This window comes from Equus quagga, chromosome 11, assembly GCF_021613505.1.
Source record: "Equus quagga isolate Etosha38 chromosome 11, UCLA_HA_Equagga_1.0, whole genome shotgun sequence".
Classification (NCBI taxonomy): domain Eukaryota; kingdom Metazoa; phylum Chordata; class Mammalia; order Perissodactyla; family Equidae; genus Equus; species Equus quagga.
Genome location: NC_060277.1, coordinates 100349475 through 100365119, shown reverse-complemented (window position 1 = coordinate 100365119; position 15645 = coordinate 100349475). Strand labels below are relative to the sequence as shown.

Below are 15645 nucleotides of genomic sequence, written 5' to 3'. Positions count from 1 at the left end.
AACCTTTCAGTAAGCTTAAAATTATTTCCAAATTAAAAAAAAAATACAGCAAATGGAAGTTGTAGAAACGAAATATACAAAAACTAAAATTAAGAACTGAATACAGTTAAGAGTAGATTATATACCAATGAAGAGTGAATTACTGAACTGTAAGATCAAAAGAAAATATCCAGCATAAGGCATATAGAGACGAAAGGATAGATAGAGAATGGAAGAGATATAGATGATATGCCTGTGGTCTACCAAATGCATAACTAGAGCCCTAGAAAGAACAGAGAGAGAGAAAATGGCAAAAAAAAAAATTAAAATTTGAAAAGATAACAGGTAATAGCTTTCCCCTACTGATGAAACACATCAAGCCACACATTCACGAAACCCTATATACATAAATAAATAGAAAATAAACACACATAGATAAAAATAAAAACACTCCTGGGCACAATAATGTAAATCTATAAAACTAAAAATAAAGAGAAAAAAGGTCATCTTTAAAGAAGCAGCAATTAGACTGAGAGTTGATTTCTCATCAGAAGTAATTCAAGAAGCCAGAAGACAATGGACAACATTTGAAAGTGCTGAAATAAAATAACTGCCAACATAGAATTCTACTCCCAGCAAAAATATCCTGCAAAATACAAAGGCAAAAAAAGATATTTTCAGATAAACAAAAGCAAAGTAAACTTGCCATATGAAGATCCCAACTAAAGGAAATTATAAAGGTCTTCTCAAGACAAAAAGAAAGGTGATCCCATCTAGAAAGTGAGGGATGCAGGAAGAAATGAAAATCAATGAAAAGGTCAAACATGTGGGTAAAAATACATAACTCTGACTACACAAAACAACGATAACAATGTCTTATGAAGGTTAAAATACATATGGGTAAAAAGAATCTAAGGCTCTTGCATTGTCCAAGAAGAGCGTAAAAGTACCAACTGAAATACAACTTTGATGTTTTAATCTCCAAGGCAACCACTGAAAGAATTATAAAAGCACATAATTGCCAAGTCAAGGGGGGGGAGATATAAAATAATAAAAAATCTTTTGATCAATTCAAAATAAAGCAAGAAAGGAGAGAGAAAAAGCATAGAACAGGCAGGACAAGTAGAAAGCACATAGTAATACGCTATATTTAACCCCAAATGTATCACCAATTGAATTCATGTAGACAAACCAATGTTCCCCATGAGAGAAAAAACTGGTCTGCATGAATAAAAAAGAAAACAACTATATGTTACCAACAGTATAACAATATAGCAATGCTGAAAGTAAAAGAGTGGAACAAAGCACACCTTGCAAACACTACTCAAAAGAAAGCTGGGATAGATATACTAATATTAGACAAAGTCAATTTTCAAACAAAAGGCATTATTAGAAATAAAGAGGGACATTTCATTACGTTAAAACAGTCAATTCACCAGGAAGATATAGCAATTCTAAATTTCAATGTAACTAATAAGACAGGTTCCAAATATATAAGACTCCAAGACAAAAACTGTCAGGAAATAGAAGGAGAAATAGACAATTCCACAATCATAGTGTGAAATTTAATCACACATTTATCATATCAATAAATAATTTTTTTTAAATAAGTAAAGATAAAAAATATTTAAGGACCACCATTAACAAAACTGACCTATGATACACCCAATAACTCAAGAAGCCACATTATTTTCAGGTGGCATTCATAACATTTACCAAAATTGATCATATGCTAAGCTGTAACGCAAATCTCAATAAATATCAAAAGAATAATACAGGATAGGTTCTCTGATAACAGCACAATTAAGGTAAGTTAATAAAAAGATAACCAGGAAATCAACTGTTTGGAAATTAACAATTATACTTTAAATATCTATGGGTCAAGCAGAAATCACAACTGGAGTTAAAAAACATTTTGAAGGGAATGATAATGAATACATTACCAACGTAAACTTGTAAAATGTAGAAAAAGGAGAAAATTGAAAAGATTAAAAGAATATAATAAATATCTACAAACCATAAAAGAAAACAAACATTTAGTAGATTTCTCTTCAAAATTTCTCCCAAAAACGTATGCATAGTTTTGGTTTGTTTTTACCTTAAAAGCCTAAGAATTATCCCCTTGTTCTTAAAAAAAAATCTTTATAAGATTTATGTTAATGACTGTAAAAATCTTCAATTTATATTTTACTTTCCGTAACCCTTTGAGGTTATAGAAAATAGGAACCTATTTTTACAGTCTCATTCCCCAAAGAGTAGTTAAGACTGAAATAACTGCATGATAAGTCAAAAAGTAAATTTAGGTCTAGAAGGTTTTTAATAATAGTGGACAGAAGCATTACTCTCTCATATATTAGAAATAAATATTTTTCCTTCACAAACTTTACCTGACTGTTCCTGATAAGTATTCAAGTGCTCCCACCTCTTACTAAAGAGTATGACACTCTACAGGAATGTAAACTTTTTTTTCCCAAATTAAATAAACCATTTAATAAATAAATATATAAAGTATTGTAGCATTAATTTAGATCCCTAAAAGAACATCCTTTTCCAAAACGTCACACAGAATAAATGTAGCACAGTCACTTACCACTTGCTCTGTTTTTACGACTTGATTTCCCTCCAGTAAGAAGCATCTTGAGACTATTCCGAAACATGGTTGTGTTATTCAAGTACTCACAAAACTGTAAAAGAAAATATGTTAGAAAAGTTGATTTTCTATTCAAAATATTATATGTATTTTTTAAGATTTTACCTTTCCTTTTTTCCCTCAAAGCCCCCAGTACAGAGCTGTGTATTTTTGGTTGTGGGTCCTTCTAGCTGTGGCATGTGGGACACCATCTCAGCATGGCCTGACGAGCAATGCCATGTCTGCACCCAGGATCCGAACCAGCAAAACCCTGGGGTGCCAAAGCAGAGCGTGCGAGCTTAAGCACTTGGCCACGGGGCCAGCCCCATCAAAATATTATTAAAAATTAATTTTAGACAGAGTGATGTCAGCATCAAGGTGGAGTGAGTTGTTCCCTTTGTCTCTTCCCCTTAAGTTACACTAAATGGACATTCACTAACAAGCAGAGGATTCCTTGCACAGCACAACAGGACATCTGAGAGACCCATGCAACTGTGTATCTGAAGAGGGATGGACTGGATCTCTGGGAGGCAGTGGAACTAGGTGAATGTACCCATCCTCTCCCCTGCAGCAGTGAGCCAGGTCACAGATATTCAAACAACAACTGACGTGACTATAAGAGGAGGCAAGGACAGCGCAGCCTGTGCAAACTCATTGAGAGTTGTAGCCCAGCCTGCAAGAGCACCAAAACATATAAAGCAAGTACTAACAGACCTAAATGGAGAAATTTCCAGCAACCCAATAATAACATGGAACCTCAATATACCTCTTACATAAATGGATAGATCATCCAGACAGAAAGTCAACAAGGAAACAGTGAACAACAAGGAAACAGTGAACAACAAGGAAACAAATGAAACACTAGACCAGATGGACTTAATAGATATATAGAGAACACTCAATTCAAAATAAGCAGAATACACATTCTTCTCAAGCGTACATGGAATATTCTCAAAGACAGACTTCATGTTGGGAAAAAAAGCAAGTCTCAACAAATTTAAGAAGACTGAAATCACATCAAGCATCTTCTTCAACCACAATGTTATAAAAGTAGAAATCAACTACAAGAAAAACGCTGGGAAAGTCACAAATATGCGGAGACTAAACAACATGCTACTGAACAACCATTGGATCAATGAAGAAATCAAAGGGGAAATTAAAAAATACCTGGAGACAAATAAAAATGAAAATATAACATAGTAACTCTTATGGGATGCAGCAAAAGTGGTCCTAAGAGAAATTCATAGCAATACAGGCCCACCTCAACAAATAAGAAAAATTTCAAATAAGGAATCTTAACCAAACCTAACAGAAGTAGAAAAAGAACAAAGCTCAAGGTCAGCAGAAGGAGGGAAATACTAAAAACCAGAGCAGAAATAAAATGAAATAAAGACTAAAAAAAAAAAAACAGTAGAAAAGATCAATGAACTAAGAGCTGGTTCTTCAAGAAGACAAACAAAACTGACAAACCCTTAGCCAGACTCACTAAGAAAAAAAGAGAGAAAGCCCAAATAAATAAAATTAGAAATGAAAGAGGAGAAAATACAATGGAAACCACAGAAATACAAAGGATAGTATGAAAAACTATATGCCCACAAATTGGATAACCTAGAAGAAATGGATAAATTCTTGGACTCATACAACCTCCCAAAACTGAACCAAGAACAAACAGAAAATCTGAATAGACCAATCACAAGTAAGGATATTGAAACAGTAATCAAAAATTGCCCAAAAACCAAAAGTCCAGGACCAGATGGCTTCTCTGGAGAATTCCACGAAACATTCAAAGAAGATTTAATACCTAGACTTCTCAAACTATTCCAAAATAGTGAAGAGGATGGAATGCTTTCTAATGCATTCTATGAGGTCAACATCACCCCAATACCAAAACCAGATAAGGACAACACAAAGAAGGAAAATTACAGGCCAATATCACTAATGAACATAGATGCAAAAATCCTCAACAAAATATTGGCAAATTGAATACAGCAATACATTAAAAGGATCATACACTATGATCATGTGGGATTTATACCAGGGATGCAGGGATGGTTCAACACCTGCAAATCAATCAATGTGATACATCACATTAAGAAAATGAAGAATAAAAATCGCAAGATCATCTAAAGAGATGCAGAGAAAGCATTTCACAAGATCCAACATTCATTTATGAGAACTCTCAATAAAATGGGTACAGAGGAAGTACCTCAACATAATAAAGGCCATATATGACAAACCCACAGCCAACATCATACTTAACGTTGAAAAACTAAAAGCCATCCCTCTGAGAACAGGAACAAGACAAGCATGCCCACCCTCACCACTCTCTTTTTTGTTTTTTGTTTTTTTTTTACAAGATTGGCTCTGAGCTAACATCTGTTGCCAATTTCCTCTTTTTTTTTTTTCCCCTCCTCAAAGCCCCAGTACATCACTGTGTATCCTAGTTGCAAGTCATTCTAGTTCTATGTAGGATGCCCCTGCATTATGGTTTGATCAGCAGTGCGTAGGTCCACATCCAGAATCCAAACAGGCAAACCCTGGGCCGCCAAAGTGGAGCATGCAAACTTAACCACTCGGCCATGGTGCCGGCGCCTTGCCACTCTTATTCAACATCCTACTGGAGGTTTTGGCCAGAGCAATTAGGCAAGAAAAAGAAATAAAAAGTATCCAAATTGGAATGGAAGAAGTGAAACTCTATTTGCAGATGACATGATTCTATCTATAGAAAACCCTAAAGAATCCACTAGAAAACTATTAGAAATAATCAACAACTACAGCAAAGTGGCAAGGTACAAAATCAACTTACAAAATTTGGGCTAGCCCCATGGCCTAGTGGTTAAGTTCAATATGCTCTGCTTCACTGGCCTGACTTCTGTTCCCAGTCACTGACTCATACCACTTGGCAGTGGCCGTGCTGTGGCGGCAACCCACATACAAAATAGAGAAAGACTGGCACAGATGTTAGCTCAGGGCAAATCTTCCTCAAGGACAAAAAGGAAGATTGGCAATGGATCTTGGCTCAGGGCGAATCTTGTGCAGGAAAAAAAAATTAGTTGCATTTCTACACACTAATAAAGAATTAACACAAAGACAGTCAAGAATACAATCCCATTTGCAATCACAACAGAAAGAAGAAAATATCTAGGAACAAATTAAACCAAGGAGGTGAAAGACCTATACACTGAAAACTTTAAGACATTATTGAAAGAAACTGAAGAAGACATAAAGAACTGGAAAGATATTCCATGCCGAGGGACTGAAGAACAAACATAGTTAAAATGTCCATATTACCAAAAGCAATCTGCAGATTCAACGCAATCCCAATCAGAAGCCCAATGACATTCTTCACAGAAATAGAACAAAGAATCCTAAAATTTATATGGAATAGCATAAGACCCCAAATAGCTAAAGCAACCCTGAAAAGAAAGAACAAAGCTGGAGGCATCACAATATACTACAAAACTATAGTAATCAAAACAGCATGGTACTGGCACAAAAACAAACACACATCAATGGAACAGAATCGAGAGCCCAGAAATAAACCCACACATCTATGGGCAGTTAATCTTTGACAAAGGAGTGAAGAACATACAATGGAGAAAGGAAAGTCTCTTTAATAAATGGTGTTGGAAAAACTGGATACCCACATGCAAAAGAATGAAAGTAGACCATTATCTTATACCATACACAAAAATTAACCCAAAATGGGTTAAAGACTTGAATATAAGACCTGAAACCATAAAATCCTAGAAGAAAATATAGGTAGTACACTCTTTGCCATCAGTCTTAGAAGGATCTTTTCAAATACCATGTCTACTCAGGCAAGAGAAACAAAAGAAAAAATAAACAAATGGGACTACATCAGACTAAAAAGCTTCTGCAAGGCAAAGGAAACCATGAACAAAATGAAAAGAAAACCTACATCATATATCCAACAAGGGGTTAATTTCCAAAATATATAAAGAACTTACACAATTCAACAAAAAATAAACAAAAGATCAAAAAACAGGCAGAGGAGGGGCTGGCCTGGTGGTGCAGAGGTTAAGTTCACACACTCCAACTTGGGGGTACAGGGTTCGCCAATTCAGATCCTGAGTGCAGACCTATGCAGCACCACTTGTCAAGCCATGCTATGGTAGGTGTCCCACGTATAAAGTAGAGGAAGATGGGCACGGATGTTAGCTCAGGGCCAGTCTTCCTCAGCAAAAAAGAGGAGCATTGGCAGCAGATGCTAGTTCAGGGCTAATCTTTCTTAAAAAAAAAAAGGGGGGGGCAGAGGATATGAACAGTCATTTTTCCAAAGAAGATATACAGATGGCCAACAGGCACATGAAAAGATGTTCAGCATCACTAATTATTAGGGAAATGCAAATTAAAATTACAACAAGATATCATCTTAACCTGTTAGAATGGCTATAGTTACCAAGACAAAAAATAGCAAATGTTGGAGAGGTTGTGGAGAAAAGAGAATTCTCAAAGACTGCTGGTGGGAATGCAAACTGGTGCAGCCACTATGGAAAACAGTAATGGAGAGTTCTCAAAAAATTAAAAATAGAAATACCATATGATCCAGCTATCCCACTACTTGATTTTTACCCAAAGAACATGAAATCAACAATTCAAAGAGAATTATGTATCCCTATGTTCAGTGCAGCATTATTCACAATAGCCAAGACATGGAAGCAACCCAAGTGTCCATCAACTGATGAATAGATAAAGAAGATGTGGTATATACAAATACAATAGAATACTATTCAGCCATAAAAAAAAGACAAAATTGTCCCATTTGCAACAACATGGATAGATCTTGAGGGTACAATGTTAAGCAAAATAAGCCAGACAGAGAAAGACAAACACCATATGATTTCACTCATATGTGGATGATAAACAAACACAGGGATAAAGAGAACAGATTAGTGGTTACCAGAGATGAAGGGGGTCGGGGGCGTGGGAAAAAGGGGTAAAGGGGCACATATGTATGGTGATGGATAAAAATTGGACTATTGGTGGTGAGCACGATGTAGTCTATAGAGAAACTGATATATAATAATGTACACCTGAAATTACACAATGTTGTAAACGAATATGACTTCAACAAAATAATTTTTAAAAAGAGAATTAATTTTAAATGCACTATAAGAAATTAACTATAACTATGTAGCACAGAAATATTAACTATATGACAAAAAATTTAATTAATGAATTAATTAAATATTTCCTTAAATGTATACTATAATACTTGGAGTACCCTGAGAGATAAAGATAAAGGTAGATTATCACTGAGGATACACTGAAATAGAAAACAGAATTAGTTACCTGTAACAACGGTCTACCCTTTCACATGACTCTCCATTTCTTGGACAAATTTCCCATATGCCCAACACATATACCTAAAATTTAAGAGTCTAGAAACTTAAAGCAGCTGCATATTTTCCATTGGTCAAGCCAGAATTCCATCACACAAGACCATTGATATACATAAATCAGTGCCTATCCTCTTTATGTCTCACTTGTATCAAAGCAAAATCCTTCCTATTGTGTTTTAGATTATGTTTTGTCTTACCTTCTCAAGGACTTTTATCCAAAAATCATCATCTTTTTCTCTTTCACACAGACTTAATCATTCAAATCATAATGTAAACATATTAGTATGTCCCAACCAAAAGCAAATAAGCAAAACCCTCTCTTTATTCCCACATGGTTCAATTACTGCTTCTATATCCTTGCTCTTCACAGCAAAATTTCCCAAAAGTGTTGTCTGTACTTGCTGCCTCCAGCAGAGCAACCATGAACTAGAACAGAAGTTAACAGAAAATATCCAAACGAAAGCACAGAGAGATAAAGGTCGAAAAATATAGAAAAGAGTGTAAGAGGCATATGGAATCTACTGAAAGGTTCTAACATACATACATTGAAATCCTAGAAGAAAGGACAGAGAAAACAAGAAAGAAGCAATATCTGAAGTGATAACAACCAAGAATTTTCTAACACTAACGAGACATAAAGCCACATCTTTAAACAGCTAGAGGAAAAAACAAACATATTTAAAGAAGCAACAATCAATACTGAAAGAGGACTTTCAAGAGAAAGGATGAATGGCAGAAGACAATAGAATGACTTCTTAAAAATTCTGAAAGACAATAAGTGCCAACCAAGAAACCTATTCACAGTCAAAATGTTCAAAAAATGAAATAAAGGTGATTTTAGGAAAACAAAAACAAAGAACTTATCAGTAAAAGAAATACTAAAAGGGGAAGGTAAATTTTCTAAGATATCTGCATTGTACAGGAAGTGGCAGAAGTAAAAATTTACATTACACTGCAATAACTCAAAATTCATATACTAATTTCTAGGACAGCCATTAAAATTGAGGTGAGAAAAAGAATAATTAAAATATTTGATTGAACCAAAGAAGGTAAGACGTAAGAAGAGAAAAAGCATACTACATGTGGGTAAAATATAAAACAAATAGTAAGATGGTAGCTTTAAACTCAAATTATATCTGTTATTATGTTAAATACTCACTCTACTAAAAGACTATTTATGGACATAGAAAGACTGAAAATAAAATGATGGGAAAAGATATACCATCCAAAAAACCAATAAAAAGGAAGCTGGTATAGCTATGCCAATATCAGACAAAGTAGACTTAAGGCAATAAGCACTACTAAAGATAAAGAAAGACATTTCTTAACAATTAGAAAGTCATACCAAAGAGAATTTATTGTAATTCTAAATCTGAATGGACCCAATAAGAAAACTTAATAATATATAAAGCAAAAATATACAAGACTAATAGATGATACGGACAAATACATAATCACATTGGAGATTAACACACCTTTGTCAATAGCTACAAGATCAAGCAGACAAAATTTACTAAGATATAGAAGATTTGAACTATGTGATTAACCAACTAGACTTAATAAATATACATAGTACACAGGTCCAAATAAAAACAATGTACAAACTATACACAAAACACACACCAAACGGACCATATGCTGGGTCATAAAGCAAGTCTCAACAAATTTCAAAGGACTGAAATCTTCAATAGCATATTCTCTGACTATAATGCAATTAAACTAGAAGTGAATCATTTTTAAAAATCAAGAAAATCTCCTATTACTCAGAAATTAACTGAAGCACTTCTAAATAACCCATGGGTCAAAAGAGTAAATAAATCACAATGGAAATTTTAAATATTTTCGATGAATCATAATGAAAATATGACTTATAGAAACATAAAGGATGGATCTAAAGCAATATATTTAAATAAATGTATACCTTTAAATGCATGTATTAGAAGAGAAGGCTGAAAGTCAATATCTAAGCTTCTATCTGAAAAAGTTCAAAATCAAACAACAAATCAAATCTAAAGAAAGAAGAAGGAAAGAAAGAGCAATACATTGTTTTAGGAGTATAACGGTACAATGCTTTGGAGAGTAGTCTAGAAGTTTATTATAAAACTAAGCGTAGGGCCAGCCCAGTTAAGTTCACATGTTCCGCTTCAGCAGCCCAGGGTTTGCCAGTTTGGATCCCGGGTGCGGACATGGCACCACCTGTCAAGCCATGCTGTGGTAAGTGTCCCACATATAAAGTAGAGGAAGATAGGCATGTATGTTAGCTCAAGGCCAGTCTTCCTCAGCAAAAAGAGGAGGACTGGCAGCAGATGTTAGCTCAGGGCTAATCTTCCTCGAAAAGAAAAAAAGCCTAAGCAAATACCTAATGTATGACTCCACCTCTTACATATTTACATAGGAGAAATTAAAACATATGTGCATACAAAGACTACTACAATTTTTATAGCAGCTTTATTCATAACAGTCAAAAACTAGCCCAGGTATCCATCACTAGGAAAATGGATAAACTGTGGGATTTTCATACAGTGGAATACTACTCAGCAATAAAAAGGTATAAACTATTCATATATTCATAGAATAACAACATAGATAAATCTCAAAATATAATATGCTGAGTGAAAGAATCTTACCTAAAAGTGTATGCAGTCATCTATGGTAGAAAAAAATCAGAATAATGGTTGTCTCTTAGGGGTAGATATGAGGATTTATTGAAAAAAAGCATGAGGAAACTTTACAGGATGATGGTAATACTCTGTATCTTGAGGGAGCTTGGGCTATACAGATGTATACATTTATCAAACCTCAGCAAATGTTCACATCAGATTTATGCATCATATACACAGAAATTTTACCTCAAAAGAAAAAATGTACATAAATATTGAACTCTACTTAATGATATTCATGCTTAAATATTTAGAGGAAAGCATACTGATGTCTCCAATTACTTTGAAATGCATTAAAAAATAAGACAAGGGGGGAGAAGATCCAAGATGGTGCCGTGAGTAGTCCTCTTTGTCTCTCCCCCTTCGAGTCTACAATTATTTGGACACTTATCGCTTGACAAAGGATATCCAGACAGCATCTCAGGACGTCTGAGAGACCCACGCGACTATACATCGGAAGGCGGACGGACTTTCCTCCGGGAGGATGTGGAAATAGGTGAAAACTCTCCGACCCCGACGAGCAGCCTAGTACCCGCAAGCGGCTTTCTTCCAACGGACGCCCCCAGAGGATCTACACACATCTAGGGCAGGAGCGAGCACACAACAGAGGAGCGATGGTGGAAACAGGTGACCAGAACCCTACCTAAACCCCCCGCAATTACTCCTAAACGCAGAGGGAAACTTTGGAGTTGCACACCTGAGCCCGCAGGGAGAGTCTCTCCCCGCCATCAGCGGGGAGACCCCGCCTGGTGTTCGCGGTGCCCGGAGGGACCCAGAGAGAGTCGCTGAGGGTACGGAGGTCTCCCAGCTGCCGTTGCCCGCCCCGTGGGACTAGGGATTGCCGGAGATCTCAGAGAGGACCAGGGCTGGGGGAACTTTCAAAGGCCGGTTCTGCGACCCGGAGGGGAAGAGCGGGAGTTCCGCCCGGGCAGCAGCCAAAACTGTCTGCCATTAGCAGAGGGGCCACGCCGAGCATTCACGGCTCCGGGAGAGGCCCGGAGAGAATCCCAGAGGGCGGGGCGACCCGCAGCTGCCGTTGCCCGCCCCGTGGGACTAGGGATAGCCGGAGATCTCGGAGAGGACTGGGGCTGGGGGGAGTTCCAGAGACCCAGCTTCGTAGCCTGGGGGAAACCCTACAGGCTCACAGCAGCCTTAGGGAAAGCCTCTGCACAGCACCAGTAGAAGGCACCCAGCCACCAGCCACAAGGCTGGAAGACCCCAGGGCAAAAGCAGCATAGCTAGGTGAACTAACCACAGACTGTAGAAGATGCCAATAGCTCTCCTGCGACCCATAGAGGACAAGTGAGATTTTGTGGGTGCCGACAGCAACGGAGCGACAAATATAAGTGATCCCACCCCTGGCCGCTGGAAAAGCCCATAACACCATTGCAGACCCCACGGAGACAGCACATCTAGGTGGGCTGCAACAGTAGGCACCAGCAGCCTGAAGCCCCCCTGTGACGGCCCCCACAGCAGAGGAGGGAATCCAAAAGGCCACTGTGGCTACGAGGAGGGGCCCAGGCCCAGTTAGCAACTGCGGACAGGGTTCCTGGTTGGTGCAGTATAAACAGCTGCTCCCCCACCGCAGCAGCTGAAACAAGTGAAAGGAGCAACTAAACTCTATCTCCATGCGGAGGCACAAATCAACAACATCAAGCAATATGAAAAAATACATTAAATCTCCAGAACAGAAAGAAAGCAACAAATACACAGAAAACAATCCCAAAGAAATGAGATATATAACCTAAATGATGATGACTTCAAAACAGCCATCATTAAAATTCTCAATGAGTTAAGAGAGAGTTCTGACCAACAACTCAACGAGTTCAGGAGCTATGTCACAAAAGAGTTTGATACGATAAAGAAGAACCAAACAGAAATATTGGAAATGAAGAACACAATAGAGGAGATTAAGAAAAATCTAGATGCTCTGAACAGTAGGGCCGATAATATGGAGGAAAGAATTAGCAATTTGGAAGATGGCAATATAGAATTGCTGCAGGCAGAGGAGGAGAGAGAAGCAAGACTAAAAAGAAATGAAGAAACTCTCCGAGAATTATCAGATACAATTAGGAGACGCAACATAAGGATTATAGGTATACTAGAGGGAGAAGAGAAGGAGAAAGGGGCAGAAAGCCTATTCAAAGAAATAATGGCTGAGAACTTCCCAAATCTGGTGAGGGAGATGGATCTTCAGGTGACAGAAGCCAATAGATCTCCAAACTTTATCAATGCAAGAAGACCAACTCCACAGCATATAGTAGTGAAGCTAGCAAAAGTCAACGACAAGGAGAAAATACTAAGGACAGCCAGGCAAAAGAAACTAACCTACAAAGGAACCCCCATCAGGCTATCAGCAGATTTCTCAGCAGAAACTTTACAGGCTAGAAGAGAGTGGAATGATATATTCAAATATCTGAAGGACAAAAATCTACAGCCGAGAATTCTCTACCCAGTGAAAATATCCTTCAAATACGATGGAGAAATAAAAACTTTCGCAGATAGACAAAAATTAAGGGAGTTCATTGCCACAAAACCTCCTCTTCAGGAAATCCTCAGGAAAACCCTCATTCCTGAAAAATCCAAAAAAGGAAAGGGGCTACAAAACCAAGAGCAGAGGAGATAAGTAGAAGGACAACAACAGAGAGTAGCAGCTCTACATCAGAACAGATTAAACCATGGGACGAGAAACAAAGGAAACTGAAGAAAACCGGAAAACAAGACACAAAATGGTAGTGGTAGGCCCCCACATCTCAATAATCACTCTAAATGTAAATGGATTGAACTCCCCAATCAAAAGACACAGAGTGGCAGGATGGATCAAAGAACAAGATCCAACAATATGCTGCCTCCAGGAAACACGCCTCAGCCCCAAAGACAAACACAGACTCAGAGTGAAGGGATGGAGAACAATACTCCAAGCTAATAATGAACAAAAGAAAGCAGGTGTCGCTATACTAATATCAGACAAGGTAGATTTCAAAGCAAAACAGATAAAGAAAGATAAAGAGGGACAGTATATAATAATAAAAGGGACTCTCCACCAAGAAGACATAACACTTATAAATATATATGCACCAAACACAGGAGCACCAAAATTTGTAAAGCAACTCTTAATAGAACTAAAAGAAGACATCAACAACAATACAATAATAGTAGGGGACCTCAACACACCATTAACACCAATGGACAGATCATCCAGACAGAAAATCAACAAGGAAATAATAGAATTAAATGAAAAATTAGACCAGATGGACTTAATAGATATATATAGAACACTTCATCCAAAAACAGCAGGTTACACATTCTTCTCAAGTGCACATGGAACATTCTCAAGGATTGACCATATTTTGGGAACCAAAGCAAACATCAATAAATACAAGAGAGTTGAAATAATATCAAGCATCTTTTCTGATCATAATGCTATTAAACTAGAAATCAACTACAAGAAAAAAGCAGAGAAAGGTGCAAAAATCTGGAGACTAAACAACACGCTTCTCAACAAACAATGGATCATTGAAGAAATTAAAGAAGAAATCATATTTTATCTGGAGACTAATGAAAATGAGAACACGACATACCAAAACATTTGGGATGCAGCAAAAGCAGTCCTAAGAGGGAAATTCATCGCAATACAGGCCCACCTCACTAAACAAGAAAAAGCTCACATAAGCAACCTCAAACGACACCTAACAGAACTAGAAAAAGAAGAACAAACAAAGCCCAGAGTCAGTAGAAGGAGGGAAATAATAAAAATAAGAGCAGAAATAAACGATATTGAAACAAAAAAGACAATAGAAAGGATCAATGAAACAAAGAGTTGGTTCTTCGAAAGAATTAACAAAATTGACAAACCCCTAGCCAGACTCACCAAGAAAAGAAGAGAGAAATCGCAAATTAATAAAATTAGGAATGACAGAGGAGAAATCACAACAGATACCAATGAAATACAAGAGATCATAAGAGAATACTATGAAAAACTATATGCCAACAAATTGAACAACCTGGAAGAAATGGACAAATTCCTAGACTCCTACAATCTCCCCAAACTGAATCAGGAAGAAATGGAGAATCTGAATAGGCCAATCACAAGTAAGGAAATAGAAACGGTAATCAAAAACCTCCCCAAATACAAGAGTCCAGGACCAGACGGCTTCTCTGGAGAATTCTACCAAACATTCAAAGAAGACTTAATACCTATTCTCCTCAAACTGTTCCAGAAAATTGAGAAAGATGGAGAACTCCCTAACACATTCTATGAAGCCAACATCACCCTGATCCCCAAACCTGACAAGGACAACACAAAGAAGGAGAACTACAGGCCGATATCACTGATGAACATAGATGCAAAAATCCTCAACAAAATTTTGGCAAACCGATTACAGCAATACATCAAAAAGATTATACACCATGATCAAGTGGGATTTATACCAGGGACACAGGGATGGTTCAACATCCGCAAGTCAATCAACGTGATACACTACATCAACAAAATGAAAAACAAAAACCACATGATCATCTCAATAGATGCAGAGAAAGCATTCGACAAGATCCAACACCCATTTATGATAAAAACCCTCAGTAAAATGGGTATAGAAGGAAAGTACCTCAACATAATAAAGGCCATATATGATAGACCCACAGCCAACATCATACTCAATGGACAAAAACTGAAAGCCATCCCTCTGAGGACAGGAACAAGACAAGGGTGCCCACTTTCACCACTCCTATTCAACATAGTACTGGAGGTGCTGGCCAGAGCAATTCGGCAGGAAAAAGAAATAAAAGGAATCCAAATAGGTAACGAAGAAGTAAAACTCTCGTTGTTTGTAGACGACATGATCTTACATATAGAAAACCCCAAAGAATCCACAGAAAAACTATTAGAAATAATCAACAACTACAGCAAAGTAGCAGGGTATAAAATTAACGTGCATAAATCAGTAGCATTTCTATACTCTAACAATGAACTAACAGAAAAAGAACTCAAGAACTCAATCCCATTCACAAT

At 37.1% G+C, this 15645-nt stretch overlaps 1 protein-coding gene across 9 annotated transcripts in view; it reads right to left on the bottom strand.

The window, feature by feature from the left end:
• The window catches only part of TANC2 (tetratricopeptide repeat, ankyrin repeat and coiled-coil containing 2), a 388431-nt gene that overhangs the window by 316310 nt on the left and 56476 nt on the right, over positions 1-15645 (bottom strand). For all 9 annotated transcript variants that reach the window (XM_046676045.1, XM_046676044.1, XM_046676048.1 and 6 more), the window contains one exon: positions 2570-2663. In XM_046676045.1, coding sequence (XP_046532001.1) covers positions 2570-2636 — 67 coding nt within the window. In that variant the 5' untranslated portion in view covers positions 2637-2663. The remainder of the gene's footprint in view (positions 1-2569; positions 2664-15645) is intronic.